Raw genomic sequence first — 13,064 nt, forward strand, 5'->3', positions numbered from 1 at the left:
TGACATCATGAAGAAGCCATCAGACAAATCCAGGATGCAGGACATTGTCACAAGACAAGTGGCCAAGTCTCTTCAAATCAATTTGATGACAAAAAAAGAAATGAGGGGAGACCTGCTTTAAATAAAAAAGATGTAACAACCAAACGCAGTCTGTGGTATTTGATTGGATCCTGGTTTAAAATATAATTGAAGATATTTTTGGAACAACTGGGTAAATCTGAATCAATATTGGGTGTTAGAAACTAGGGACTTAGTCTACTTTTGAAAAATTACTGTTTATTATTGAAAGGTGTGGAATGGTTTTTTGGAGAATGTCCTTACTTTCTGTATTGTATTTAGATAGGAGGCATCGTGATGTCTATAATTTTCTTTAAAATAGCTTTAGGGGGTGCCTGGCTGACTCAGCTGGTAGAGCGTGCGACTCCCAATCTCAGGATCCTGAGTTCAAGCCCCACGTTGGGCATGGAGCCTACCTAAAACAAAACAAAACAAAAAATTAAAATAGCTCAGGAAAAATATACATAGATGAATCAAATATGGCAAAATTTAAGCAATTTTTTAATCTTGGGGAGAGAAGTTATTATGTCTTCACTGTCTGATTCTTTCTCTTTTCCTGTTTCATCATAAAAAGTAAAACCAAGCAAACAAACAAGCAAAAGCAATCAAGGAATGATAAACGTGTATAAACTCTCCAAATTGCTCCAGAAAGAAGCCAGGCAAGCGGGTGGGGAGATTGGTGGGTTCCTGCAGGCATTTCAGTCTGGGTCCATGGGGGGAAATGAGAGCTGGGGAAGAACCAGTTTGAGACCCCAGGGAAGCTGAGATTCTCATGTGTAGGCCTCAAGTTCAGGGGCGGGGGGGGGGGGCTGCGGTTGGGGTCAACAAGGTCTAATTCAGAATAAGGCAGAGAGAATTCAGAGCAGGAAGACAGAGGATGGGGTTTGAAGACAAGTTTTGAAAAGTGATGGCCAGGTGAAGTTAGGCGTACTCTGTAACCATTAAAAATTACGTTTACAGGCGCCTGGGTGTAGCTCAGTTGGTTAAGGGTCTGCCTTCAGCTCAGGTCATGATCCCGGGGTTCCGGGATCAAGTCCCACAGTGGGCTCCCTGCTTAGTGGGGAGTCTGCTTCTTCCTCTCCCTCAACCCTTCCCCACTGCTCGGGCTTTCTCTCACATGTGCACTCTCTCTCAAAAAATAAATAAATTCTTGTAAAAAAAAAATTACGTATATACAAGGTCATTCATTGTGGCATTATTTGTAATGGTACAAAATTGAAAAGGACCTAAATGTCCATTGTTTAGGAAATTGGCTGAATGAACTAAAATACAGCCATGCAATGCCATAAAAAGCAAGGAGGAAAAACTCGACTCGTACAGAATGGTCTCCAGGATATACTGTTCAATGAAAACACAGCAAGGTACTGATATTTAGTGTAGAAGGGAAAATGCTAATTATACAAGCACCAGAAAGCAATCACCAGCAAATAAAGTGGTTAGAAGCAGGGAACCAGTAGGGGAGGAAAGGGATTGCTACTTATACATACACACCCAGCTATAATACAGTTTCAGCTTTAGAACCACAGTTTTGGTGCCGGGGTGGCTCAGTTGGGTAGGTGACTGCCTTCAGCTCAGGTTGTGATCCCAGGGTGCTGGGATCAAGCCCACATCAGGCTCCTTGCTCAGGGGGGAACCTGCTGCTCCTTCTGCCTCCTTCTCCCTCTCCCTCTGCCTGCTGTTTTGCCTACTTGTGCTCTCTATCTCTTTCTTAAATAAATAAATAAATAAAAATATCTTTAGAACCATGGTTTCATAACCAAAAACTTCAACTGAAAAGAAAAAACAAACTCTAGGTTTACAAACACTGAAATAAGGTGAGAAGGTTTTGTGATGTTAGGTTTAAATGCGACATCATCTTGTGTTCCACGTGCTTGCAACAGTGGGGGAAAATAGCCCAATCCTTTGCATGAAGTGACAACTACAAGGGTGTGTGCATCAGAGTTACGTGGTTGCTCTGAATGGTGGGACTGAGAATCTTCCTGTGTCCACTTGCTTATATTTTCTAAAATTCTTTCATGAATCCGAATGCATCTAATAACGGATTACAAAAAAGAGAACCTACTTTTAAGGAGCCTCGGCAGACCTTGCTCTGTATTAGGAAATCTTGCATTTGTAAGCCCCTGCGCTCACCCTCACCCACATCTGGTCATGTAATTCTCATGACAGCTCCAAGATGCAGATGTCGTCTTTAAACTCAAGGCAAGGTAACAACACTTTGGAGCTGGACTCTGCGTTCGGTGCCCAAGGCCACGGCTGTCTGCATCATTCTGGCAGGCAGCCCTCATTTTGCTCGGAGGTGAGAAGGCAACCCCCCAGGGAAAGCCCCAGGAAGTTTCAGAAAACTAGAACCCTCAGCCAAGTCAAGAATAATAGAAGGGTCAGAGTGAGCAGAAAGAAAAGAAATTTCTGAAGGGATTTCTTCAGCCCTTCAACGAACTCTCCCCATCTCATCTCAGCAGGAGGTTGCTTCCTCCTTTGCCTCAATCCTAGAGAGAATGGGCTTCTCCCTATGACACCACTCATGGAGGGGCACCTGCATGGCTCAATAGGTTAAGTCTCTGCCTTAGGCTCAGGTCATGATCTCAGGGTCCTAGGATTGAGCCCCACGTCAGGCTCTACACTCAGAAAGTCTGCTTGTCCCTCTCCCTCTGCCCTCTCCCTTCCCCCTGCTTGTACACACACACTCTCTCTATCAAATAAGTAAAATCTTAAAAAATTCCAAAACATCATTATTGTCATCACCATCATAATACCACCACTCATGGAGCTCACTGGGTGTGTTCCTGCAGTTGGCGGGGAGGGGTCTCTGTGAACCAGCGTCTGACTCCTGTCCAGGAAACCCAGAGAGCAGGCCTGAGAACAGTTTGCTCAGATGGCAGAGCCAAGAGACCACTGCTTCATTGGCTCCCTATTCTTTAAGTTCCTGAGGAAAAAGGATGCATGAGTGTTTCCATGAACAAAATGACAGCAGTGTGGAGAGAGCAGGCACGGGTGGCTGTGGTCCTGTCGAATGGGGTTACTTGAAGGAGCAAAGGGGACCCAGCAAGAAGCTAGAGAGGAAGCCCCTAGGGGCTGGAAGGACACACAAGCAACCACTCACAACAGAACACATTTGTCAGGGTGGAAGGACCTGCAGGGAAGAGGACCCTAAAGAGAATCTCTTAAAAGACCAGTTAAGTGTCCCCGAGAGGGGGAAAATAAAAACATGCTTTAAACTCTGCCAAGCCCATTGTTAAAAGCCAGGTTAGGACAGACGGTGCAATCCACTACCATTCCCTCCTTCCCACCCCTGCGCCATGGAAAGATAAGAACTTGGGCCAGTGGGGCAGGTCTGCGGGATTGACAGAGCCCAAGACAACGACCTGGGCGAAAACACCAACCGCCCCTTCTTTCTTACTGCAGGCTGGCACCCAAAACAGGTCTAAGTTGGAGAAAGGAAAACTTTTTTACATTAAAGCAAGTTCAGGGGCACCTGGGTGGCTCAGTGGGTTAAGCTTCTGCCTTCGGCTCAGTTCATGATCCCAGGGTCCTGGGATAGAGCCCCACATTGGGCTCTATGCTCAGCAAGGAGCCTGCTTCCCTTCCTCTCTCTCTACCTGCCTCTCTGCCTACTTGTGATCTCTCTCTGTCAAATAAATAAATAAAATCTTAAAAAAAAAAAAGCAGTTCAAAGTCGGATTTTTTTTTTAAGATTTTATTTATTTTTTTTTTTTTAAAGATTTTATTTATTTATTTGACAGAGAGAAATCACAAGTAGATGGAGAGGCAGGCAGAGAGAGAGAGAGGGAAGCAGGCTCTCCGCTGAGCAGAGAGCCCGATGCGGGACTCGATCCCAGGACTCCGAGATCACGACCCGAGCCGAAGGCAGCGGCTTAACCCACTGAGCCACCCAGGCGCCCCTAAGATTTTATTTTTAAGCAATTTCCACATGCAGCACGTGGAGATCAACCCCCAGGTTAAGAGTCACACTCCACTGACTGAGCCAGCCAGCCACTCCAAGTTCAAAGTTTTAATTAAGATCCTGAATGGGGAGGGGGGGCACCTGGGTAGCTCAGTGGGTTAAAGCCTCTGCTTTCGGCTCGGGTCATGATCCTGGGGTCCTGGGATTGAGCCCCGCATTGGGCTCTCTGCTCGGCAGGGACCCTGCTTCCCTTCCTCTCTCTCTGCCTGCCTCTCTGCCTACTTGTGATCTCTCTGTGTCAAATAAATAGATAAAATCTTAAAAAAAAAAAAAAAAAAGATCCTGAATCGGTAATACAAATTGAGACTAGAGTACGCCTTAAAGTAACTCTAAGACTTTTTGTTATCTAAGAATGAATGGAAAAGCCTCAGACCTGCCGGAGTTTTTAATCTAGGAGCAGAAATAGATCACTTCATTGAAATTTTTAAAAGAAGGTTGGAGCAAAAATTAAAAAGGTTGCCTTGGATTATTTCACAAGTCAATCTTGTCTAATATACTAAGACACATCTATTATAAACCTTCCATTTCTCTTACTTAGACTGTGTCTTTTAATTTGCAGATGGTGACTTTCATTATAAATTTTCACATTTTGGGGCACCTGGGTGGCTCAGTGGGTTAAACCCTCTGCCTTCAGCTCAGCTCATGATCCCTGGGTCCTGGGATCGAGCCTCACTTCGGGCTCTCTGCTCATCGGAAAGCCTGCTTCCTCCTCTCTCTCTGCCTGCCTCTCTGTCTACTTGTGATCGCTGCCTGTCAAATAAATAAATAAATAAATCTTTAAAATAAATAAATTAATTAATAATTTTCCACATTTTAATGTTTATTGTTTTTCTTAGCTTTTCTCCTTTTTTGCATTTAAAAAAAATACTTCCCCTTTAATAGTTTCCAAGTTTTGTTTACACGCTCTGATTTTTAACTCATGTGAAAGTTACTTTTTGCGTTTAAAAAAAGGGGGTCAAGTACCAAAAAAACAAAACAAAACAAAACAAAACAATATATGGGTGAAGTAATAAGCTTTGTCAATGAGATGTGGGTAAAAACAAAGTGAGCCACTTCCTGGTAGAAACCTTCTTTTTTTTTTATTTCAGAGAGAGAGAGAGAGAGCAAGAGAGCGAGAGTGAGCATAAGCGGGGGCAAAGGGAGAGCATCCCAAGCAGACTCCCGCTGAGCGCGGAGCCCCACGTGAGGCTCAATCCCACCACCCGTGAGAGCAGGACCTGAGCTGAAACCAAGAGTCAACCGACTCAACTGACTGAGCCGTCCAGGCACCACCCCCTACCACACACACAGTAGAAGTCCTAAGAGCCTGCGTGCTGCTAATATCTTCTCTTTTTCGTCTGACACTATAACAGCGACATCTCGGATGAGCAGCTTCTTCATCCTGGATCCTGGAATGAAGAGGATGAGGCAGAGGCAGAGCCGACCTGTGAAAGACATCACCGTAACGTGAGTCAAAAAGAAACCTTTGTGGTTGTAAGAAATTAAGATTTGCTGGCTGGCCCTGCATTACTTAGTCTAAGGTGACTGATACAAACTTCAAGCTGTCAAGTGTCACTACATTTAAAAAATATTTTTATCATATATCATATCGTTTCTAAGTGTTTGAAGTAAATGTGAAAATTATATACCCGCTGTGCTTTTCTTTTTTTATTGTGGCAAAATATACATAAAATTTACCATTGTAACTATTTTAAGTGTACAGTTCAGTGGCATTAAGTACATTCAAAATGTTGTACAAACATCATCACCACCGTCCATTTCCTGAAATTTTCATTATTTCAAACAGAAACTCTATGCCCATTAAACAAGAATTCTTCTGTCCTACCACCCCAAGCTCCCAGTAACCTCTATTCTGCTTTCTTTCTCTATGAACTTGTATATTCTAGGTACCTCACATAAGTGAAAGCATACAATATTTGTCCTTTTGTGTCTGCTTATTTCACTTAGTATATTTTCAAGGTTCATCTATGCAGTAGCATGAATCAGAAATTAATTCTTTTTTTTAAAAGATTTTATTTTATTTGACAGAGACACAGCGAGTGAAGTAACACAAGTTAGGGGAGTGGGAGAAGGAGAAGCAGTCTTCCCACTGAGCAGGGAGCCGGATGCAAGGCTTGATCCCAGGACCCAGGGATCATGACCTGAGCCGAACGCAGACACTTAACAACTAAGCCCCCCAGGTGCCCCAGAAATTAACTCTTCTGTAAGACTGAGTATTATTCGTGTGTGTGTGTGTGTGTGTGTGTGTGTGTGTGTGTACACCGCCTCCTCCCCATTTTGTCTATCCATTCATCTGTTAATGGACAGGAGTTATTTCTACCTTTCTGGCTAATGTTATTGCACTTTCTTTATTAGTAGTCAAATACGTACATGCTATTATAGAAAAAGATGGGGCGCCTGGGTGGCTCAGTGGGTTAAGCCGCTGCCTTCGGCTCAGGTCATGATCTCAGGGTCCTGGGATCGAGTCCCGCATCGGGCTCTCTGCTCAGCGGGGAGCCTGCTTCCCTCTCTCTCTCTCTGCCTGCCTCTCCATCTACTTGTGATTTCTCTCTGTCAAATAAATAAATAAAATCTTTGAAAAGAAAAAGAGGAAAAAAAAAAAAAAGAAAAAGATGTAAAATATTACACAAGAAACCACTACCTGTGGGTACCTATTGGGTTCAATTTAGAATGGAGAAAATTTTTCTCTCCATTCTATATATTCTTACGTTATTTAAATTTGTTATAATTTATATGCAATTTTAAAAATTAATAGTTTTTAAAATAAATGCTTCTTTTTGATCAGAATAGGGACAAACAAAAGACATAATGAATCACTGCAAATGTGTGTACGTGTGTGTATGTGTGTGTGCTTTAAGTAAGCTCTACATCCAATGTGGTATTTGAACTCACAACCTTGAAATCAAAAGTCACATGCTTTACCAACTGAGCCAGCCAGGTACTTCCTACAAATGTGTTTTTTAAAATTATTTATAGGGGTGCTTGGGTGGCATGGTCAGTTAAGCATCTGATCTTGGTTTCAGTTCAGGTCATGATCTTGGGATCATGAGGTTGAGCTCTGCAATCCAGGTGGAGTCCGCTTGTGACCCTCTCTCTCTCCCTCCGCTCCTCCTCCTGCTTTCACTCTCGGGTCTCTCTCTCTCTCTCATTTAGCTAAATAAATAAATCTTTAAAAAAATTAATAAATTAGGGTGCTTAGTACATTGAGCATCTGCCTTTGGCTCAGGGCATGATCCCGGAGTCCTGGGATCGAGCCCCCCATTGGGCTTCTTCCTCAGCAGGGACTCGGCTTCTCCCTCCGCCTCTGCCCTCCCCTCATGCTCTCTCTCTTTCTCTTTCAAATAAATAAATAAAAATCTTTAAAAAATAGAAAAATAAATAAATAATGTAATTAAGAATCTCAGGGTGCTCCAGTAGTGGGCCAGCTGCAGAACCTCCATAAATGAAGAACATTTATTAAAAATTAAAATTGCCCTTCAGGGCAATATCCACAATAGCCAAAATACAGAAAGAGCCCAGATGTCCATCAATAGGTGAGTGGATAAAGAAGATGTGATGAATGGATAAAGAAGTTGTGGGGACGCCTGGTGGCTCACTCAGTTAAGAGTCTGACCAGCTCAAGTCATGATCTCGGGGGTCTTGGGATCGAGCCTGTTTGGCTCCACACTCGGTGGGGATTCTGCTTGTCCCTCTCCCTCTGCCTCTCTCCTCACTTGTGCTCTGTCACTCTCTCAAATAAATAAATAAAATCTTAAAAAAAAAAAAAGATGTGGTATATATATATAACGGAATATTACTCAGTCATCAAAAGAATGAAATCCTGCCACTTCCAAGGACATGGATGAAACTATGACGTATTATGCTGAAAGTGAAATAAGGCAGTCGGAGAAAGACAAATACAATATGATCTCACTCATATGTGGAATTTAAGAAACAAAACATGAACATCGGGGAAGGGAAGGAAAAATAAAATAAGACAAAAAGAGGCAAACCATAAAGGACTCTTAACTATAGAGAACAAACTGAGGGTTGCCAGAGGAGAGGTGGGTGGGAGATGGGGTACTGGGTGAGGGGCATTAAGGAGGACACCTGATATAGTGCACTGGGAATTACGTAAGACTGATGAATCACTGAATTCTACCTCTGAAAGTAATAATACAGTATATATTCTTAAATTGAATTTTTTAAAATCCCCCCAAAATTACCCGGCAGGAAGCTGTACATGACTAAATGAGACTCTTGCACATAATACTATCACTTTTTCCCCCCCTTTAATTCTCCTGTTCTCTGTATTAGATTTTATGGGCCATCGTGATTAACGGTTATTAGTAATAAGTCCTTTTTGGACAAAGCTGAAGGTTATTACAGTATCACATTCCCTGCCTCTAAATGTGATTAAGAACACACTTAATTTCAGCTACATCATTTGCAGTACAAATGCTACCTTGCGTAACCACCCCTGGTTTTTCACTGAAAATGCTACTGTGATTCCGGCTGTTCAAACTGTGGCACGTTGTTTCTGACAGGGCCGAGGGGAGTTCAGGCGCTTAGAAGAAAGTTCAAACGGTGCTTCCTGACATCCTCGGAAAAGGGTACCCTTAAGGAAACGGCAAGGTTTGCCAGATCGTGGGGACAGCGTGGCAGTGCCACTCAGCTCCTTCCACTGTCTGCTGCGTGAGAACAACGTGAACTTTCAGCCCTAGAGTTCATGTTCTGGGCCTGCTGGACCGCGAGCCACCAGCAGCACTTTGGGCTGAATCCCAGCCTGGGCTCCCAGGCCAGCGCCACTCACAAGAACCGGGCTGGTGGTCAGTTGTCGCCCCAGATTCCCATTCTAGGGTGTCTCGGTCTGCCTAGGGTGAGTATTCAGTGTGGAAAGACCTGGGTTTAAATTTCAGCCCAGCTGCCTAGAGCACCTAGTTGCAGAGTCCAGAGATTACTTTTCAGTCTTAGGCTCTCCTGACTGTTGGGAGGCATTCAATATTCCTACCTCCATGCAAGGGGGGCCTCACCCTCCCTTCCTCCTCTGGCCCCCTTTGCCAGCCTCTTGGAGGCCAACCCAAGTTACTTCCTCTCTTCCCTCAACTCTCTTAGAGGAATTTCTTCCTTATCCTATTCCAGACCAGCCTCTATTTCCATCTATGTGCCAAGGATTCCCAGCTCCTGACGTCTTGGATGACTCCAGATTGGACCTCTCCCCAGGGCTTCAGGCGCAGAGTCACTAGCCCGCTGGCTATTTCCATTTGGATGCAACCCAGGCTCCTTCTGATTAAATAAGTCTAAAATAGGACTAACTCCCACCAAAAGCTACTCACTCTCTCCCTGTCTCTTGGCTTTGCTACTGGGTCCTCTCTCATCCTTTCCTCCTATCTGGGTGATGGCCATGAATTTCCTAGTTGGTCCCACTGTCCTTGGTCTCTTTCCATCCTTGACTTGGTTGAAAGAGTGATCTTCCTTAAGGACAAATCTTGCTATGCCATTCTGCTGGCTTCTTTCAGTGACTTTCTCCCTGCAGGGTAAAGCCCACCTCCTTGGCTGGCACAAGGCCCTTCCTAATTGGGCCTCTGCCTCACTAAGAGCACCCCTCACACATTCTTCTCCTTGTACATGCCAACCAGGCGCAATTGCCAGAATCAAGTCACGTTCTCTTGCTTCGCTACAAGCCAAACCTTGTAGATGTTACAGATTCTTAAGGGCCTGTCTCCCTGCACGGAATTTAAGAATCACTCCTCCAGGAAGCCTTCCTTGATTCCTGAACTGAATGAGGTGACTGTCCTGTGGGATCCACAGCATGTATTTCATAAACTTTATCCTCCCCACTGTGCACTTCATGTTTTACTACTGGTCTCTTTGCCCACTGGGAGCTCATCAAGGACAGCAAGCATACCTTCCATATGCATGTTCAAGGTCTAGCACAGAGAGAGACGGGGCAGCAAAAAGGAATACAGAAAGCCAAGTGATGGCAGGAACTTGTAACAGTAATGGGAAAGTTTGTTCTTCTTTTTCTTTTCTAGCTCCCTGTATTTTCTAGTATGTGTATTATACTACTTTTATACATTTTTGAAAATCAGTTCGTTTTTAAGATGTGTCCAATCTCTCCTACATAGCTCCAATAAAAGAACTCACTGCCTAAGTAAAGTCAAATTCCTTTCTCCTCAGATGCCTCTGGCTCCTCAGGACCCCCGCCTCAAGCTCCACAAATTCTTCAGAACAGAGCAGAGTAGAAACACTTACTTTCACATTTTCAGCAGACAGAAGGACCACCCACACACACAAAAATTCCTTGGCCTTGAAAAGGTTACATTGCTCTACCAGCAGAGTGCCAAAACCCATTTTTGGCCAAACATTCGTCAGAACCTCGCTGTATTCACAGACTAACACAAACGAAGAGGTACACTCACGGAACCTCCCTAAAAGAAATGGAGGAAGGACATGGTGGAACTTCTAGGGGATCTCTCTCTCCCCTTGTCAACTTGAGACGTTAATGAGAGATGGAGACTGGTGGGGAGGGGGGCTTCCAAAAATTCTTCCCTTTTTTTTTTTTTCTACCAAAACATTAATTATCTTCCCAGACATCAAAAATTTCAACCACGCACGCTGGTTCGTAATTCTTTTAAATATGTGAAAAATAATCCAACCATATCATGTTCGGTTTGACACTCGCTATTGTTTTTCCCTAAAAGAAAACAAAAACCTGATTAGTTCCAAAAATAAAACATAAAGAAAAACTCAGCTGAGAGGCAAACCCTGTGGTTTAGAAGCCATCACTCTGATTAGCAGCACAGAAGTGTTACCTGACGAATGGATTCCTATCTTAAATGCAATTATCACGAATTCCTTGTGGTCCCCACTGTGTTTATAGTTTATGCCCAGCTCTTGAAACAATAATTTTAATGGCAATAAATGAAAAGCTCCCGCTTCAGCACCTGGGCTGACTAGACTGTTTCTCCACCTCGGTTGGCGGGGACCCTGGAGGGACGTGCTGGGCCCTGACGCCACAGCTCTCTAGGAAGGTACCTACTTCTCTGTCCCCAGCAGTACCCACTTTGACTCCTGGAGGGGTGCTGATCTCCATCAGGCCCATGCCCGGGGCCTGCTGAGAAAATCAGGACAACGCCTGCCTGAGGCACTGAGGGCCTCCACCCAGGAGAGGACTCTGCCGTGCTGTTGGCAGCACCAGAGAGCAGGGGCTTCTGGGAGTGGGGCTGAAACACACCGGATCAAGGGGCTACTGAAGTACAAGAGTGTCTAATCTAAACTCACTTCCCCCAGGAAGTCAAGGGTGGGGAGTGTGGACAGGGAGCATGCAGAGGGGAGAGACATGAGGGATAAAGGGGAGGCAGGAAGGGTCACGTGGTCTTTCCACTAGGAAAACTGAAAGGGTCTGGCAGACATTTGGGTCACTGAAAAGGTACTGTAGACACAAACAGCATTTAGGAGGTACAGTTTCCAAAATACCTGACTCAGTTCGACACGGATTACGTGCCTCTGGGCACCCATCATCATAGCCCAGAAACTTACCTCCTGTCGATTATTCATGTTTTTAGTCACAGAGAAGAGGAGCAGTTGAAAGGGAGATAAAGGGAGTGGGAAAGCAGGTCAGAGGAAGATGAAAAGATCGAGTCAAAGCCACGGGATCATCAGAGGCACTGTCACAGCCAGGAAACATCTTTTGTGCTTTATCCACCATGAGTTTATTGCAAAGTGAAGTTTTGGTTCAGAACAAAAGGGAAATAAGTCCACCAAGAACGAATTACACTAATTAATGAAGTCGACACTCAACAGATCGTAACATGGATTTCGTATCAGCTGTAGGTGGTTCTCAAAGTCAAAATTTATTAACTATTCAAATGTGCAAGCTGTACAGATTGTTTTCAGATGTACATACAACATATTTATATCATAACAAAGTTAATTTATTATAAAATATTTCCTTAAGGACTAAAGATGCTAAAAAGCTTCAACCACTAACTAATTAAATATTTGATGCACATTTTAGGTACCAATAAAGATCTAACATAAATATAAAAAAATCACACAGCCGAGTAAGAAAAGCTATAATCCATATGATCGCACATTTTACTAATCCCATATTAAAGTGGAAAACAAAATTGTGCCACATAAATTGAGCTGATTTTAACAATCTTTTTACTAGAAGATAGAAACTATATCCATTTAAACTATCATTCCTGAAAGAGCTATCAAACAGTAAGACTATTATTACCTGAAATCCCAAACTATATGTAACACAATCTTTACTCTCCAAATTACCTTCCCTCTTGTTTGATACAGTACATCTGATTCCTCCATGAGATAGGCAGTGGCCATTAATAATGACGACTAGCAGTAGTTATGAATACACAGGCGAAGAAACAGAGCTGGCCATACACATACATGAATCACTATTCCCATTGAGAATAAGGTCAATAAAAATGGTTAAAACCAATACATATTTAAGCTGTTCGGTCACTTGCTATCTTTAGCGGTGTACGCCATATCACCCACAGGTGGTTTTTCCATAAAATCTTTACATGTCAAAATGCCTTTTAATCTATGTTACGATGACGAACAATGAAAAGATGTTCATCTTCTTCCTTACCTGCGTGGACTTCATCAGGCCCGCAGCCAAGCAGGTGAACAGAAAAATGAGGGACTGGATAGACAGTTTGACCACAGCTGTTTGCAAAACAGAAGTGCTCTATTTTAAGGCAAGTATCTTTTTCACACAGAGAGCAATGAATCCGTTGGTGAACTTTATCATATGATAGCACAAACTTCAACAAAAAACTGAGGTGTAACCTTACTTAACATAAATACAATGTCAGAAAATATAAAGACATTCTGCATGGACTTAACGGATTTTACCCATACTTAAATAGAAAACGCTTTTCAAAGTTCTTGTATGTCCAGAAATACCCAAGATTCTGAATTCTAGAAAAAATACCAGAAATGAAATACTCTAAAATCTCTGCAGTAAGGCTCTCCACATAAGGCTACCTTTGATGTAAGGCTACTTCAACTTGGTTTCTGAAAATAGCAAAAATGT

The 13,064-nt window shown here is 43.2% G+C and overlaps 1 protein-coding gene across 4 annotated transcripts in view; it reads right to left on the reverse strand.

Moving 5' to 3' along the window:
• Positions 1-259: 259 nt before the first annotated feature.
• Positions 260-13,064, reverse strand: part of KCNG3 (potassium voltage-gated channel modifier subfamily G member 3) — a 70,367-nt gene continuing 57,562 nt past the window's right edge. For 2 of the 4 annotated variants that reach the window (XM_082743302.1, XM_082743300.1), the window contains exon 3: positions 4,950-5,442. In XM_082743302.1, coding sequence (XP_082599428.1) covers positions 5,208-5,442 — 235 coding nt within the window. In that variant the 3' untranslated portion in view covers positions 4,950-5,207. Of the gene's footprint in view, positions 474-4,949; positions 5,443-13,064 lie in introns of those variants that run through there. The other 2 variants (XM_082743304.1, XM_082743305.1) reach the window with 2 other exon arrangements.

This window comes from Mustela nivalis (genome assembly GCF_964662115.1).
Source record: "Mustela nivalis genome assembly, chromosome: 8".
Lineage (NCBI taxonomy): Eukaryota > Metazoa > Chordata > Mammalia > Carnivora > Mustelidae > Mustela > Mustela nivalis.